The sequence below is a fragment of the Mchenga conophoros genome, linkage group LG23, assembly GCF_057382185.1.
Source record: "Mchenga conophoros isolate Kocher_MC1m ecotype Shallow Benthic linkage group LG23, M_conophoros_male_GT1.1, whole genome shotgun sequence".
NCBI classification, from domain to species: domain Eukaryota; kingdom Metazoa; phylum Chordata; class Actinopteri; order Cichliformes; family Cichlidae; genus Mchenga; species Mchenga conophoros.
In genome coordinates, this window is record NC_140547.1 from 9808026 (window position 1) to 9826857 (window position 18832).

Below are 18832 nucleotides of genomic sequence, written 5' to 3' on the forward strand. Positions count from 1 at the left end.
AGACAAACATGTCTAGACAAACTTATACTGTGTAAAACTGGAAGAATTTTTCTATATTTTTTTTTGTAACTGTTAGGACACGTAATTGTAATTTTAATAATGAAAAAAAAAGTAATATTATTTATTTTATCTTTGTTTTATCTGTAAAATTACAGGAACACAATATTTAAGCATAAAACATAAACATTACATTAATTTATGAATTCATGTATTTATTTGTTATATTTAGTATTTATTCCATTCATTTTTACCATTACCTAATACTCAAACATAAAAGATTAGGATGTTTATTAGTACGAATGATTAATAATGAGTTAATTATAAGTTAATTATTTATTATTATTTTACGGGTTGTTGTTTTTTACTTTAAGTATTGATTTGTTTGTTTGTTTGCTTGATTCGCTTTTTTGTCCCTGCTAGTGGTGGGGGAGGAGAGGGGGGAGGGGGGAGGAGAGACCCGCTGACGATGCTGCGTGCGCAGCTCTCCGTCTGGAGTCGCTACGACGGGACCGCAATGAAGAGATAAATGGCACCCTTATCTATTTATTTCTAAGTCTCACGGAGCTCGGTCATCGTTAATTAGGAGAGAGTGGCTCAATAAAACAGCCGCGGACACTTCAAAGGTAAGAAACACTGGCGTTTGTCGCAGAGCGGCTTTATTTTCTGCACGAAATACATTAAAGGACCGGAGATGAGGCAGGGTCAACCACCGGTTTTCTGGTCTTTACGTCGCTGAAGCGTATAATTCGTTTCAACCTCATCACGTAGAGTAAATGTGAATTATTCCAGGAGTGTCGGGGTCTCGGTTTTAAAACGTAACAAGGCGTTTTTCCTAATTTCCCTGGCGATTGCGCAGCAGCTAGCTTGTATCGCGTCTGACAGCGCGTTAAATTTACGCCAGCTGAGGGTGATAACAGGTTATTACTGAGCTCCAGGAGCCCTCTGTCCCTGCCCCGGTTGCGGCTTTAATGTCAGCGGGGCTTTCGTGTTGTTGCGCGAGATGTGCGGGGATGTGCGCGCAGCCTCCTCGCTTTTCAAGGCGAGCCGTCGGCGGCTGGCTGCGGGCACCGGACACACCAGGGACTGGGCTCATAATACCGTGCATATTTTTGTGGGAGCACGGCGACGCTGGGTGCAGGGACACAGAAATGTGGAAGGAAGGCAGGAAAATATCCTCAGATGAACCCGGCAGTGTCATACCCAAGGTCTTTTGCAATAGCCTGGGCATTTACTTAGAAGTGGTACAAGAAAACAGCTCCTGCAGATATGAGCTCACCCGGGAGGAAAACACTCAACACGGTCTCCAATTTCTGCTCTTTCTTGTGTAATTTCTTGTTTATAATGTCCAGCTTGTGTGAAAGGAAAACGAGACTTGCAGATGCAGTATATTTCATGTGGAAACAAGTGTCAAATTAAAGGAAAAATATGAACCTTTGACCCCTGCTGTTATAAAGACTGAGGGTCCAGTCTGTGTATAAAAGATGGATACAGCCACAGTGACATCACTAATTGGTTCATGGACACTTTGAAGCCCCAAATTTGCCATTTTGAGCATCATGTGTTTTTGTTCTGGATTCATACCAAAGGATGAAGTTCTCAGTTATACACTGTGTAAAGATGGGACCAACACATCGTGAATAAAATCAGCAAAATTGATATTTGAGTCAATCATGTGGTTGTGCTGAGACATGTGACGTGTCTGTGACATTAGCATGACGTTTGTCTGGTGCTTTCATGAGATGAGCAGAAGCATCAGCCATGCCCGCACTCCATCGTTGGTCCATTCATCCATTGTCCTCTGCTTATCCAAAGGCCAGTCGCAGTGGCAGGTGGTTTCTCATCCTTCTCCCCAGCCACACTTTCCATTTCCTTCTACTGAGATGTATGAGGGAGGTGCCCAGGAGACTTCCCAACCACATGCCCGAACTACCTCATGTGGCTCTTTTTGACATTGAGTTTAGAATCTTCCCCTTCATTCAGCAAACCCCAAGATCTGGAGCTCAGTAACCTTGCTAGGTAGTGGGAAAATTGAGCCCTCTCCTGCAGCCAGGCCCAGGATCAGAGCATCTGCTGCCCAGCTTTCTGCCCATGGGGCATGGTCAGGGTGCTCAGGCACAGCCAGAAAAAAAAAAGCTTTCCAGGACAAAACAATACTGAGTATTTTGAGCGTTTTTATTATTATTATAATTATTATTATTATTTGTAAATGGTGAAGTTTTTGTGTCCATTGAGCACTTAAATTAGAGAGGGACTACCTGCCAAAATCACCTAAGATTCAAGCGAGTAGGCTTACCCTGGGAGTACACCAGGTATCAAATCCTGGTTCTGGCTCCACTCAAAACCATGTTGTGGTGGCAAAACAGTTCAAAAGTACCCAATTTATATATTTTGACAGCACTGAATCAAGCTGCAGAGAGCAGGCGTGGAGGGCTGGAAGTCGGTCACACAACAATATAAAGAATTGAGTTAGTTTTCAAAATAATAACTTCTGAAATCCTCCCTGTGTATTCTTGGACTTAGTTAGCAAGACACATTGATAAATTGCTTGGGTGCATCACACAGACAAAGATGCATACATGCAAATTAGTGCCGTGTAAACGTTACACAGAACATTATAGCCTCTCTTCCATCAGCACTGACTCAACTCTATTCTGTTTTTAGGGTACTCCATTAGGTATCAGGTATTTTTTTAGGACCTACTTGGTTCCTACTTGTTCCAAGCCAGCTGAGTCGAGCTGAAAATGTGTCGCAGGACTTTCAGACCTCCTTGCTATAACATCCCCGCCCACATTGAGTTGGTACTCAATTGTAATGGAAAACAAATGAGACCCAAGTGAAGTCAAGTAGAGCGGACCCAAGTAGGTGCTAGTAGAAAAGAGGCATAAGGGAACTGAGCCAGCTGTTCCCATGTCACAGTCCTTTAGAACGTAAAAATCTCCTCACTCAATGACTTAGATGAACATGAAAATGATGTGACTCATTTCAGTCTTCGGACCTTGACTCAAGTGAACACGTGGAAGACTTTGCACCAATTTTGGTCCATTAAGTAGATAGAAGCTGTTCTGTTGGGTTTTTTTTGTACGGTTTCCTTTAAATTGCAAGAACATTGATGAGTGTTGTACTAAATAAACAAATACTAAAGCGTACGTGTTAGCTGTACTTAATTAATCTGTGCACTTCTTACACAGTCATAAACCTTGTTTTAGCCTGAATGAAGATATTACTGAAGAAGGTCACACTTTACATGCTTAGAGTTTTATATATTCATTGCGTTTCAGACAGACCTTATGTTTATCTGCATGTTCAAATGGCGGTGATTACTAAAAAAAAAAGCCATTTGTGACCCACCCATGCATAATAATTACTGACCCGAGGTGCAGATTCTCGCTGTAAATGTATTTTAATGTAGTTGAATCGCTAAATAATCGCCATCTAACCTGGATTTCTCACTGGCACACTGGTTAAAAATGTGACACCGTGATCATCACAATGAGTATTCCAGTGCTAAATTATTGTTATTGTGAAATTTGACTGATTGTGGCATTTAGGGGATCAGCTGGCGGACCACCCGCTGAATAAAAGATGAGCTGCACTGATGTGAAAGCAGTCTGCATCGTGATGAGGCTTCTGTGTGTCTCTCTAATGAGATGTAATTGGCCACTGGAGCGGAGGGGTGTTGAGAGCGATGACCTTTTAGATCATCAGCCGTGCTCTATCCATCCCCGGTGCTTTCGTGTCCTCTGGTCTAAAAGCTAAATCAAGCCCACAACGAGGAGGTAAAAAGAGAAAATAGTCCCTGTAATGTATGTCGACTGCAGTGCAGCTTAATGCAGTTTGAAGGCGAGGCGTTGTTGTTTTTCTCTCTGCTGTTGACTTACTACGGTATACGTTCCACCAATGAGCAAGGGGAAAACACAGAGAGGAAATGTGGAAATCATTACAGTAACGGGGACAGGGGAGGGATCTTATTTGGCTCTCTCAGTTGGGTCTCCTATTTACTCAATTAGCTGTTACTGGCTGGTGAACACAGACCTCTCCCAGATGACGTGTGAGATTTAAATGTGCCGCTGGTCTTATCGGTGTGAAGAAAACATACTCTGCACTCATTCAGACATGGTTACAGGTTTGTTTGTGCTGCATGTTTCCTACATTAGCTCATATATCAGGAAAATTTCATTATCCTGGAGCTGTTTTTAATAGCTTAAGCTACAAACTCTGTTATCACGTGGGACTGCAGATTCTGTTAGCGAGCTAGGACATTAAGCTAAGATTGGAAATAAGCTTTGTCCTGTCCTGTTTATGAGGTGTTGGATGTAGCCAGAGGAGCTGGTTGTATTTTGTTTTTTTGTTTTTCCTCTTGTTACACCACAAGTCCACGGGTTTTGTGAAATTACTTTAACTTATAATTAGTTAAAGTTAAATAATTAGTTAATAAGTTGAAGTAATTTATAGATATATAGATGTCTTTAGTAGAGAAAATGTGTTATGGATTTTACATTTTACTTGGGTCGGCAGCTGAGAAACATTTTAGGTCTCGTTTCAGCATTTTATTATTTTTATTTTAAATCCATCTGAGACAATGGTATCAGCTGTGATCAGTTTACATCCTGTGGCTCTTATTTTGAAAGTTTAGTAGCAACCTGCCCCACCATCTAGAAGGTGGCTGTAGCTTCCACGTCTGAAAAGTGAAACAAGTGCCATGTGCCTTAAACCTGCATTCTTCTTAATGACTAGCAAGGGGTGGCAGTTGTTAAAAAAAACTTCCTGTCTTATTGAGGTTTCTTGCATGACGTCATACATACCTAAGATTTGTCAATGAGTCAACCGCTGGTTTTTATGGGAAAAATGTGTATTTCCTGACTGGCTAGCAGTGTTTCCTGGAGGCCGCTGGCTTATGTTGGGTGAAATCATTTGCAAAAAAATTGCTATGCCAAAAACCTATTGGTGATTGCTTTGGTTCCTTGCTGGTTCCCATTGTTAACTATAGCTTTTCATCTTTGTCAGCAAATACTCACCAACTACCAGCTAAGCAGTAGTAAAACTCGAAAAAGTGGGACACACACTGGAAATGGATAAGCTTTGCCTCCATAATAAAAGCTTTGCGTCAGTGCTGGAACCAACACATTTCCAAAAGTACACCCTTTACTTTGAAGGCTAATGGATCCCGTTTACAGTTCAGTGCACTTTTTACAGTTTCTCTTCAGCTTGGAGAGCTGCTGGGCAATGTCCGCCACTTCCATTTAAGCTGCGAGTGCAGCAATGTGCTGGCCACCAAAGTATTCGAAGGAGGTCTTTACCAGCGAGTTGGGAAATACATGTTTTTTCCTAGCAACTGGCTCACTGACTGGTATGTAGGCCTGTGTGACTCGGGGTTTTGCAATCATTTCCCTGTATTGTCATCATTTTAGTCATAAAGGCGTGTTCAGTTAGCATTTGGTGTCCATTCTCAGAACACCAAAGTGGCGATGCTAAAATGTTTAGCTCATTTCTTAACTTCACTAACTGGCAGGTGATGCCATAGAGGGTACATCCAACTTTTATACTGTCCATGGATATCTTTGACATTATTCAGATGCTTTCAGAGAGGATCTCATCCCGCCCAGTGTCCAACTTTGCCGTGTTGGACTGCAGCTAACCACAGTAGTGCGCTGTAGTAGTAGTGAGCTGGAGGGTCACTTTAGCAAGAACCTGTAGCTGGTGGACAGCTGGTACAGTGCTGCTACACTGGAGAGCAGAAAGAGGACTAGCGTCACCAACAGCAGTCCAAGAAAGACTGTTTTCATGGCATATGGTTTATAGCATTGCTGGGGGGAAGATAACAGCAAAAAAGCAGCAGTTTGGAGGTATTTCATAAGTTGATATGACCAAAACGCTGGGATAACAATGCTTCTTCTGTTACTCGCTCTCCCTTCTGTTATATTCAGTCTAATATCTGTTTGAAAGCTTTTATCGATTACTGTTAAATTTAATAAACTCGTCGGCTCCACTGTCTATGTGATGTGTACTCGCACTGAGAACAGTAGGCAGTAAAGATGCTAGCATTCAGACAAAATCAGAGTAGTTTAGGTAAATTGCATTATTTTTATCCGGCTGTCATTTGTTATCTTATTAGATTACAAATGAAATACATTTATATGCCGGATGCATTCGTTTGTGAAATTTTAATGTACAAAGTTAGGAGAGAAGTTTAAGTTGAGCCTGATGTTTCCTTACACGTAAAATGATTCCCAGTCTTTTCCTCGCAGTGAGAAATGCGCCTTATTAACTTAACATGAGGACCAGACTGGGACTTGATTTTAGCAAACAGCCAAGGTATCGTTATCTAATCAAAACTAAACGATAAATTCAATGAGTGTGCCTTGGATCAAAATAACATCTTCAAATTTCTCGATTTATCTAACACAGAGTCTAAACTCCGGAGAGATTCACTTTTCTTGGGGGAAAAGCATCAAAAGCTGTTTAAAAGTGATTTAATGTTTGCTGAATAGTTCCAGGGCCTGAAATTTATATTTAAAAATTGTGTGTGTGTGTGTGGGGGGGGGGGGGGGGGGATTCCCCCTTGAATGCTTCCCACAGGGAGGATTTATACTTTGTGGGACTTTAACTATGGGTCATATACGGTCCCATTCTTACCTCAGAATGTGTTTTTCCTTTGTTGTTCTTCTCCAGCTCCAGCATTTCTCTCATTTCTGTCTCTGTTTTGGTGGCTTTGTTTGTTTTTATGACTCTACTGTCATCCTAAAAAAGGAATAAAACAAATTCAATTAACCATAGAATCAAAAACTGAAACTACTATTAGATTCTGTTTAACTCAACTTCAAAGTTAAATTTGAGGCTGTCGAGCCGGTGCTTAAATCTTCGGATGTTCGGTTAGATGGAGTGTAATTTAATTATTGCTGTTTTTAAATAGCTCCTTGGTGTTTTTGTTTTAAAACGAACGCCATATTCTTGCAAACTCTGGCACACAAATGATTCTGTCTCCAGGTAAACCCCCGTTAACCTTGAATAACCTCACCTGCTTCCTTGATGCTGCATGTGGGCGGAGCCTGAGCTGAGACTCGCCCACAGTGTAACAGAAAACAAGTTTTGCGTTTCTCACCAGCAGAAACGACTTAAATTTCGGTCAGTTTGGAGCTTCTCTCCTTTCTTTTCTTCATCCTCCATCTGTCTCGAGCCTCCTCGACCTGACCAACTGAAGCATCTTTAGATCGTAACGCTGGTTTTATAGTAGGCGTGATGGGTGCATCAGTTCATCTTCTTACCCTGATGCATCCATCATTCTGGAACAGGATTAATCTGGACCCATCAGACCACATGACCTTTTTCCGTTGCTCCACAGTCTGATCTTTAAGACCCATGAGAAATCTAAGCCTCTACTTCTAATTAGCCTCACTGATAAGTGGTTTTCTTGAGGCAACACAGCTGTTTAGTCCCAAATCCTCGAGTTCCTCTTCACGTTGTGCTCTTATGCATGTTAAATAGTCAAAGTGAGTTTCAGATGTATAAGTGAACACTGATCACAATCATCCAGGATTATTTTCCCAACCACATTTCTTTTTGAAGATGATGATTCATCACTGTCCTTCCAGGTTTAATAATGCATTGCACAGTTCTCAACTCAACCTGTCCTTAGTAGTTTTCTTTGCTTGATGCAGACCAACAATTTGATACTTTGAAAACGGAGTAACATCCTTTCCTCTGAGCTACAGGGAGGGGAGGAGGGTCTCAATTTTTCAGTTGCATCTAATGTCTTTGTATTTACAGAAATATAGATTCTTAGATGCAAATTTGTTCCTCGTTTTCTTTTTTTCTTGGCAGCAAACAATGTTATTTTTCCACAATTACTGTATGATCGTAAAATATGACACCTATACTGTACATGCAGACATCATATATTGTACGTGCATCTTCAGTGAAACCCTGGGTTAACTTCACGAATTGATAGCCAGCTTCATGTGACTGTTTATCCTGACTGTCAGTGTTAGGCTAATGGAAAGATATGCTGGGTATGTTATACTCGTTTCGTGGTATAGGGTCCTAGCCTGATGAGGAAGCTCTTTCTGTGTTCATTACTGTTACCGTTCAGGCACTGAATCCAAAACCCTGAACTGCATCAATGCACAATACTTCAAACTTCTCTTTTTCTTTTGTTTTAATGGTGGAGGAACCCTTCTGTTGCATGTCAGCAGGGATCAGTTTTTTATTGAGCCTTATTATTACAAGATCTTACTTTGACCTTCCCTATCTGTGATAACACAGAGACAAAGCAGAGTCACTGAGTCAGATAATGTAGCTGGGAAAAACAACAATGGTGAACATGATCTGTGTGTACTTTGGTTCACTCTGCTGGTTAAACTTCCTCCTCCTGCTCATCTGCAGAGTTTTACTTTTTATCACATGATTCAAGCGAAGTTGGAGTGAACACCACTGCAGGCTGACTGTATGTCACCCAAGTGGCGATTACTGCTGATGTCGATGGCTCAGTGTAAATCCTGCTTTTGTTTTTCTTTTTTCTTTTTTTTTTGGGGTGGGTGATTTCCTCCCTTAAAATAAAGTGAGTCCATATCCCGATGGCAGCCGAGTAAAAAGAGACAATTAAGCTTATTATTTGGGGGAATTTCCTCATTTTGTGCACAGTCAGGCTAACTCATTGGAGTCTCTGACAGCAGCGGCGCTTCAACTAAGAATGACTCCTTTCATAATGGTCAGGGAGGCATTATCGTGTCACGGACCTCATGACCGCGTTATCACACAGGAAATGTCTTGCCCCGAGCTTCCTGGAATGCAAGTGAGACCGCAGCATCCAAATAGTGGAAAAATAGAATAGATCTGAATTTACTATTCAGTCCGAGCTCTGATTCATAAATGTGTCTGATAACCATAACAGAACAATGTAATAAAAATGACATACTCTCAGTGACTAAGGTTAGTCTTAGTTACGGTTATGGTTGTCCCTTTTTAGCAGATTAGGGCAGATTTATAATTTAGTGTTAAATCAGTGTTCGTGTTGTGGCTACAATGTATCTTTCTGAAACTTTACCCTGTAACCTGACGTGCAACTGCCTAGAATATAACTACATGATGCTGTTGTTGCTTAGGCTACATTGTAGGCTCGACGTAGATTTACTGCAGCAGCGTAATTCAGATAGAATTCAAAGGAAAACCATGTGGTATGTATAATATACATGCTAGCTGGAAATAGCAGGTAAGAAAGAGCTACTCACTTTTACCACATACCAAACAGTCACGCTCATGTGGTCGCAGATTCCGAACCGTAGACGCTAAAAGGAGGACGAGCATTTTTGCCGTCGGTGTTGGTGTTTTGAAACTGAATGTATGCTGGGTAATTCTTATTTCGGACACTTTAGTGACCAGAAATTACTAAATAAACTTAATGTGTCATTCAGTTTGACAGGACCTAGAGATTGATCCTGTAAACTCATCAGGAAAGTATTTGCAGAGGTCAAGACAGAGGGCTGTTTTCCCATAGATTGCTTTAGGACTGGAAGTCTTTATTAAACACAGGTATCGCCCCCTGGTGGTTTGTGAAAGGACCAAAAAATTAAAGCACTTGGTGTTGGCTTTACTTTCTTTTATGCTGTGTTTTGTTCCAGCAAATAAATACTCCATTTGTCCAAATCCATTTTTTCCCTAGTCTGTAAAGTCATGACTTTGAATGAGAAAGGTCATCTCCTGGTTCATCAGCATCTCCTCCACCAACATAGTTATGTGATTGCTACATTTTTTTTTGCTTCTCAAGTTTATTTATAGTTTTAAGTTTATTTAAAAAACATAAAAGCATAATGTCTAAAAGACAATAACAGTATCGTACTATGGTATCAAACACGCAGCCCATGAAATGGTAGAGTTTGACCTGGATGGCTTTACAATGTGTGAAATTAAGCAGATTAAGTTATTAGTTACAACAAATTTGCACAGCTGATCTTGTATGTTGATTGCAGCTTCATACAGGAGGGAAAATTTGAATTTTTATCATTTTAAAAAACCTAAAATTCTATTTTTGTCTAGTTATAAAACACTAGTATTAAATATGGACTCAAACACATGACACAAAGCTCACAGTTAATCATGCGTTAGGATCTTTAGGAAGCTCTTGGAAATTTCTTTGTCTTTAAAGGGTGCATTGTCTGAAAAACTGCGAGTCTACAAAGGCTTTTACTCAGTTCTTCTAGAGTATGGTTAGGTCTGTTTTACAGTTCCCAAGGTGCACACACTTCCCAGACCTTTCCTGTGCACGAACCAGTGACAAGATTATCAGCCAGCCGCCTGGCCATGTAATCCATCAGAGCCTTATTACAATATCCCGTCTATGCTTCGCAGAATAATATAAAACCAGCCTGGAGGGAGAGAGAGAGAGAGAGAGCTTCTCCTCGCTGCTCATTGTGGCAACCCAACACCACATAAAAGCCACCCGGAGAGGAAGAAAAAGTGTCATGCTCCTGCCAGAAAATCAGAACTGCATGCGTGCATTTAATTGAGTTTTTTAACTTTAAAGGTTAAAGCATACACTTTGTAGTTTTTTTTCAGGGTATTTAATGTTTCCCTTTTTCTCCAGTACCTGAACATTATCCCGCTCGCTCCCAGCCGTATGAATAATTGACCTCACTGACACGAGATGCACCCAGGGGACGTTTTATCACTGTGGACGGATGGGGGTTGACATCCAGTGCAGGCAGGACATGTGTTGTGCAGAGGTATCATGTAGTGATAGGAAAGCCGACACAGTACGGTTATAAAAGCACAAAAGCATGTGTGATGTCGGATGATGGATAGAGACTGAGATGTGTAGTTGATCAAACATGCTGAGTTCCTGTTTGATCTTTCTGCGTCAATATTGTATCTTGGTGGTCTTGGACCTCTGCAGAGATGAGGGATGGATAGATGGGCAAATATAAAATGGAAATCCTTCACGGCTCAGACTTTAATCAAACACACAGCAGAGAGGAATGTGTGTGTACACAGGGTTACAATAAGATATTTTCAGTGTGGAGTGTTAAACATTTCCCAAGTTATTCAATGAATAACCCGTCTCCACATAAGATGAGATGTTGTAAGACTTCCCGTATCACACATTGATTTAACCTCCTAGGACCTGGCGTCCACATATGTGGACATCACATTTTGGGTTATTTAGACCAAAATACTCAATTTTGCTCTGCAAGGGCCTGATATCCACGTACGAGGACATTATACTGCTACTGTTCTATCAAAATTTTAAACGAATATCCTCATATGTGGCTCTTGATTTTTCATAAAAACAAAAATAAGGAAAAAAAAATCTGGTAATTCTTTGTTTTTACATTCATTGGGCCCCAACATGCCCAAATATCAAAGAGAAATTAAAAATGCATGCTGGGGAAGAGTTCGGGTCTTAGGGGGTTAATACTGGACAATAATCAATGGCTCATTCTCATGCAAAAAGAGGTTAAAGATTAATATAGGGTTTTTTAAAAAAAACAAACAAATAAAGATCACATAATTTTCCTATGCCATTAAAGATTGTAATAGGAATACTCCTTTATTTTTGTGTATTATTTACCAGGTTGAGCTGTTTTCGTCATGCATTATTTTAAGCTGTTCAAAGTTTAAAAAGGTAGAGAGAGGCAAGGTTGAAATGATTTGGAGATGTGCAGAGGAGGGACAGTGGATATTGAACAAAGGATGTTAAAAATGGAGCTCCCAGGCAGGAGGAAAAGACCTCGGAGGAGCTTCATGGATGTAGCGAAGGAGAACATGCAGAGGCCTGGCGGAGGATGCTCGGGATGGGGTGAGATGGAGGCGGATGATCTGCTGTGGCGACTCCTACAGGAAGCAACTGAAAGAAGAAGATGATTATAATATTGAGTTATTCTACTTTATTTAAATCATGTTGTTGTAGGTGGTTTTCATTGTTTTGGCTGCTGTAACAAGCATTTCCCAGCTTTGGGGATAAATAAAGTATATATAGAAAGTAAAAACTATATATAGTTAAAAACAGTTTTACACATGGAATAAATGATTGAGGGGACACAGCCAGCTGTTGCTTCTCCTCGGAGTCTCCCATCCTGTGGATGAAGTCTGCTTTCTCTGTCTTGTATCAGCATTAGCGACGGCAGTCGTTGTTCTGCTCTGTGGTCTTGGTGAGCAGAACAAGGATTCGCAGCTCCAGACGGTGGAGATGGAGTCTGATCTCATTTCATTTCATGAAACTTTATTAATCCGAATCAGTGGTGGTTGGCGATCTTCACCTCTCTCTGAGGAAGCAGCTGAATAATGGCGAGGACTGCCGAAATATCAGTCTGGCAATGTAGTCAGCTGGTAGGGTATTGCTGATTATTACATTTTTTTTCTCCCATAATTTACAATTTTTTTTTACAATTTTTTTTAAAATATAAATATTATATTCACATAACTGAATCTTAGATATTTGTTAACAGCCGAGAACAGGAATGTCTAGGTTAGTTTGTGAGCACTGAACTTAAGATCAGCAGGACTATCTGGGATCATTTTCAAAATAAATAAATAAAAAAAAAACGCTACAATGGGTAATCGTACACTTTGGCTGCCTTTAACTGTGAGCTGTGTGTCATAATCTTTGAGGACTCTGACTCTAACCTTGTTTTGAAGGCTAAAATGACTCTGTTGATATCACCTAGGGGACAAAAACTAAACAGTCTAATTGCCAAGACTTGCGAGAACAATATTTAAACAAATAAAAATTACGTTTTTATATTCATAGTGTTTATATTTGTAGTCCTGTATTGAATCCCAGTCGTAAAGGGCAACCTCATTGTTTGCATTTATTCTGGTTTGTCTGCATTACTCTGTCATCAGCAGTGAAACTGAGCTCACCGTGTTTGACTTGGAGCTAATAAATCTTTAACAGCAGTTACTTCTACGAAAAACAGGAAGATGAAGAGAGATGAAGTCCGTACATGGATTGTTAGAGATTTGAAAATGCAAAACTGCATTGCCAGAATACTAGCCTTTTATAGCACAATAACCAAGATAGTTACAATATGCTATTGGTTTTTTTCTTACTACCATACTGTGTTTGGTAGTAAAATAACACTGTTAAAACAGACCTATCACAGATGTGGTCTCTTAATATATCTGAGCAGCTCACCCAATTGAAGTCTGAATGTGGGAAACACTGCAGGAATGGCTTGTTTGGTTTCAGAGTGTCTCTGTAGCTCGTTTGCTAGCATTAGCAAGCGTGGAAGACGCCACGCACAAACTGAAGACTCTTGGCTTCCCCTTTTGGTTTGCACTGCTGCTTAGTTGTAGTTTTCTCAAATTAAAAAAATGAAAAATTTTCCACTTTGTTATGTTGTCAGCTATCGGTCACAGTCTGAATCACATTGGAAAAATTCCCCCTATTTAGCAGCTCCATAAATAGATGGAAGAGTTTAAAAAAAAGAAGATTTTAATATATAGAATTAGCATTTTATTGTTGTGTAGTTGTATATGGAAATAACAATCCCTAAGCATATCTGAACTTAGTTCTTCATATTAACACAGTATTGGGGCCCCTGCTTTACTCATTGTGTATATATGTTTTAAGATTTTTCACTTTTTATTTTTAAAGTGGGGCTTACCGTCAAACCTTCTGCTCTATGTGTTTCAGGGCTTCTTACAAGAATAATGGACGAAACCCGTCACTGACTTCATGAAGATTGATATTCAGGCTGAATCATGGAGGGTAACGATGACAAGTCTGTAACCATGACCCAGCCACAGACTGAAGTGTGCAACTCTGAGGCGGGAGGAGGAGGAGAGGTCTCCAGCAAAGTGGAAGATGGAGTAAATCCACTCACTCCTGCTGATTCCTGTGATGCTAATATGACAGGACTGACTAAAGGAGGCCTCTCGAACCTGACAGACACTCCTGCACCCCCAGTGGTGAGTCCCACTGCTGAACCTCCAGGAGGTGTGGCTCTTAAAGTGGCTACCACTGTACTCCACCCAGTTTGTCTGGGTGAGAGCCCGCTCATGCTGCCCATTCACCTCCAGATGGCCGGAGCAGCCGGGCCTCAGCTCGGACAGATGGGGGCAGCACCGTACTTGATAACGAGCCAAAGCCCAGTTTCACTGCCCCTGGTCTTGGATCAGCAGGTGATTCAGCACATGAGTCCTTCTGTAATCCCTCAGACCACCAACTGTGCACAGCTCCAGAACAACGTGCTGTTACAGAGTCCTTTGACGTTTGGTTTACCTCCAGCTGTTGATCAGAAGTCCACAGGACAGACGCAGGAGGCTAACTTGCTCTCTCTCCTGCAGAATCCAGCTTTTGCTGCCATCTTGCAGGACCTCTTCCCTTCCCAGGGGAGTTCATCAAGCTGTCAGTCTCCAGGCTCTCCCTTCTTCCCCCTTCCTCCCCTCACCCCTCCCTACACCTCCCCTCTGGCCCCTCTGGTCCCTCCTGCGACACTCTTAGTCCCATACCCGGTCATCATTCCTCTGCCTGTGCCTCTGCCAGTCCCTCTCCCCATCCCTGTCCCTCAGACCGAGGACTCAAAGGGTAACATGCCAAAACCAGTTTGCACTGTGAGTAAAAGCACTCAGACTTCGCCAAAAGATACTACCTCCCCCTCGCAGTCTTCAAGGAAATGCATGCCTCCGTTCCAGCCACAAAATGCATCCCCATCCTCACTTCCTCTAGAGGAAGGACAAGCTCTGGACCTTTCTGTCAGGCCATGTCCAATTGAACCAAAACAGGAATATCCCAGTCCACAGCAGGACAGTGTGCTGGATTTGTCAGTTCCTGGTGTGAGGAAAAAGTGTGCTCAGTCAGACAGAGAAGGAGCCTCACAGTCCGGCCCGGATGGCAGCGGCACATCTTTGTCTCTGGGCGTCGATTCCAAACTCCTCGGCAGTCTGGCATCGCTGGAGTTCAGCCGGCAGCATAAGTGGTTGGTTGACAGCAGTGCTGCTGGGTCTAGTTCTTTGAGTCAGGAGGCGTCTCTTAGCGGTGCTGGAAACCTCGAGATAGTGAGCACCTCGCAGACAGCCAAGGTCATTGTCTCAGTGAAAGACGCAATCCCCGCCATCCTCTGCGGAAAGATAAAAGGCCTTTCAGGAGTCTCAACCAAAAACTTCTCCATAAAACGGGATGGCAGCCAGGGGGCAGCTCTGCAGCAGCTCTACGGTGTGCCGTCGGGATCCCACGGGGAGCAGCACGACCCCAACAACCCTCTTAAAAAGGTCTCTAAAAGCAGAGCTATCAAACTGAAGAAGGTCAGCTCACAGGAGATCCACTTCCTTCCCATTAAGAAGCAGAGACTGGCAGCGCTGCTCCCCAGGAAGTGAGCTCGCTCACTGGGGAGGGAGACTAATCTGTGGACTAGTTTTCTGGTAATCCCTCCAGAGAGTATAACATAAAACACATGTGGGACATTCTGTAATCAAATTGAAACGCTTGTGTCCAACCAAAACTCAGAGTCTGGCTTTAAAAGCGGGGCTCTGACAATGTGACACAGTAGTTACACAAACGGTTTCTTCTGAGTTTTTCTTTTATGATGCACTAGTCTCTACAGTGTTTTACTAAACCATAAATGTTTCAGTGTACGGCAGCTTAGTATGCTCTCTGTGAGTCAGAGATGTCTGACTCACAGAGTTCGATTCAAAGTTCGATTCCTCCGTTTGGGTTTATGGTTTGTTTCCACATGTATTATGTTTTATATTTTGGTGCACTGAAGAGCGTGTACTGCAGGACGTGACTGAGGCTGTTAAAACATGTCCCATCAGTGGAAATTCACATGGTCATCAGTAGCTCACTGGAGCGATTCATTCTTTCCTGATTGGTTGGGATTTAGCATGACAGGCTCATAATGACTTGGCGAGGCCTGAGCCACAGTTTCATTAAATGAATGTTGGCAGCAGCCACTGATCACAGCAAAATTTGTTCTTATTTTAACAACAATAGGGAATAAAAGAAGCTTCTTAATTACTTTCATGTTTAAACTGACCTTTCTATCCAAAAATGAGGAAACTACTAAAAGAGCTATTATTGTTGATGGCTAAATTAGCCAAAGCAGCAAGTGTTTAAAGCACTGTAACTCCCTGCTGTTTCCACTTATTAAAGGGGACCTAGTCTACTTTTCCTTGTTTCCTATCATATGAATATTGTTACAATGGCTGATGCTCATTGATGAGGTCAGTGTATGTACAAGTAATCCTGAAACCCAAAAACTCAAGCTTCAGACTCAAAGCTCGATTTCAGCTTTTGTTTTGTTTCATCTCAGGCACACTTACTGTTCAAACTTCGTCTCCAAGGAGCAGCCAATCAGAAGAAAGTAAAGAGAGGCATTTCTGTAGAATGTAGCTGTGTTCCATTCGGGGGACCCGGCCTTCGTGGTCTACGTGTGCCGGGTCCTTTGAAGGCCGGAAGTGCGAGGCTCTACCATCTAACACTTCTGTTTAATCAGTTTTCTGTTTGATGTTTATTCAGCTGTGTGAGAACTATAACTTTAATCTCAGCCAAACCGATTTACTCAAACTAATAAAACAGAAAAAAGCCAAACAATACATTTTTTTATGTTATCTAAGTGTCTTGCATATCATAATCTTAGTAACAAAAGACCGCAGGAGGTCCGAAAATGATGTACCGGGAGTTTGCTGTTCTCACCGGCTCTAGCGAGCCTAGCTGATCCCCGGCTAGCTATCGAGCTGGTGGGTAACAGACTTCTGTGAAAACGTCAGAGCACTTTTGCAAATATGTGATATTTTGATAAACCGAGCAGATATTTGACGTTTACACAGCTACATTCTCACCTGAAAATATGTTAAAAGTTTATTTTGTGACCCAGAAAGAGTAATAGGAGTCATATTAAAACTAAGCAGCTGCCGCCATTGTTGGAAACTGGAATTGGCTGGGCCGCGCTATGAATTCTGGGATAGGTTGGGCCACGAAGGATACACCCGACCCATCCTTCACATTCGGGGGGAATGAAGGACTGCATTTGGAGCAGCCTTCGAATTGGGACAGCCTTTGTCACCTGGCTTTGACATAATTGGTCTACAAATGCGGTCTCCGAAGGATGTGGCCTAGGTTTTGGGACACAGCTTGTATATGAAAAATGGACTTAGCTACCATGACAGTGACATCTACATTTTGATGCCTTCACTTGAGTATTTTGGCTACAATCATTTTCATTTTTGTGGAGCCACATTTTAATATTTTCAGGTGAGAAGGTGGAGCTCTAAAATATTAGGTAATGTTAGCTATATCTGCTAATTAGCAGGAATTAGCTGAAAGTGTAAAGACAGTGCAGTTGCTCTATTGTTCACTTGAAGCTGTCTCCAATCATCTCCCTAGGCTTAAATCTTAAATTTACAGCTTGTTCTTCTGGTTGAAAAATGTAACATGGTTGTGGCCAAACGTGGGTAAAGTTAAAGTTTCTAAATATGGAGCCTAGAAGCCAATGGGGGACGTCAAGATCGCTATGAAAAGGCACAGTTGTTATGAAGGTGGAAGCTGGCTAAAGAGACCAAAACTGCTTTGTGTACAACTATGTAAACGTGTTTATTTCTGCTGTATAGTTGGGCATTTTAACAGTCTGTGGAGACTGACTCAGTTATGGCGAGAGCCTCAAATGGCCAGTTTAGGAACTGCAGTGTTTGATGATACAGCTTGCTTGTTTCAGCCAGTGGATAAACTGCAGGAGCTCCACCAAGGCAGAGTATAAGATACATCAGGATTATTTTGAGCTGTGAATTATGCAAAGTTGCTTTTAAAACCATGTAGCTGGAAATGAGGAGAATAGGTCCCCTTTAAGTGAATCTGAGGGGAGGTTTGCTATTGATTAAATCAGCTGTGAAGCAGAGCTGAAACTGTAGTGAAAAGCTGCCGTTAAGAAGAAATAATGACCAATTTCTTGGCTTCAGTGAGAGAGAATTCTGTTTGTGTATGTGTTAACTGTGTGATTAGTTTATTAGAACCAGTATTGATGAAAATCCACCCATTTTCAATCGTGTAAACATCTGTTCCAAGTGGTTTAAGTGTCTTTTTTTGTTGTTGTTTTTTTTAATTGTTTTTTTGAGCATGGTAATTTTCTGTCCCAGAGTTGTGAATGTGGATCATATGTTGAGTGCACTTTGTCATAGTTAGAGGCTGTCCTACCTATTATTCTCCCCAAACTGCATTGCCCCTCTTTTGATTGCAAGAGTTATGTAAATCTGTGAATTACAGGCCAAGAATTAATAACAGCCATATGCAGACTGTCTAGTTGAACAGAGATGGAAAAAATCTTGATGCTCTCCTTCCTTTTTTTTTTTTTTTTTTTTTTTTTTTTGGAAACCAGTTTCTTATTTATATCTGTGTACTTTAGCAGTCTCAGCACATCTTAACTCATGCCTGCAGTCCTTTAAACAGAGCTCTTTGGTTTAGTAGTTTGACCTGATCACTCTAGTTATATAGTAACATCTCTAATTTATTACTTGTGCAACTTTTATTTATACAGCGTGTTTATATAATGAGTGATCAGTTAGGAGGTAAAGAGTGAATTGATATTGTAATACAGCCGAAGTACCTTTTTGCTTCTGACAGCAGATTTATTAAAAGGTCATCATTTGAAATGTGGTGGGAGATAAATGTTTGCTTACTGTACAGTATGTGTACTTTTTTATATGGAAGTGAACTAAAATCTTCAATTCTGAATCGTTTGCCTGAGTTTTCTTTTTTTTAAAAGAAGTTGCAGTCTAAAAGGTTTGTGGTTTCTTGGTGGAAATGGTTTGATATCGGAGGACAACACACTCTGTCATGCAGACGGAGAAGGTAACTGGTAAGTGTACAAACAAAGATGTTTAAATATTTAATTCAATGAGTTTGTTA

At 41.3% G+C, this 18832-nt stretch overlaps 1 protein-coding gene across 2 annotated transcripts; it reads left to right on the forward strand.

The window, feature by feature from the left end:
• Positions 1–491: 491 nt before the first annotated feature.
• On the forward strand, positions 492–18658 carry rai2 (retinoic acid induced 2). Of its 2 annotated transcripts, none has more exons than XM_085264110.1 (2): positions 492–623; positions 13628–18658. In XM_085264110.1, exon 2 carries the CDS (start codon positions 13696–13698, stop codon positions 15307–15309), a length of 1614 nt encoding a protein of 537 aa, XP_085120236.1. In that variant the 5' UTR covers positions 492–623; positions 13628–13695; the 3' UTR covers positions 15310–18658. The 2 variants fall into 2 exon arrangements, with proteins under 2 accessions (XP_085120236.1, XP_085120237.1); XM_085264111.1 differs by lacking the exon at positions 492–623 and adding an exon at positions 4022–4123.
• Positions 18659–18832: the final 174 nt, after the last annotated feature.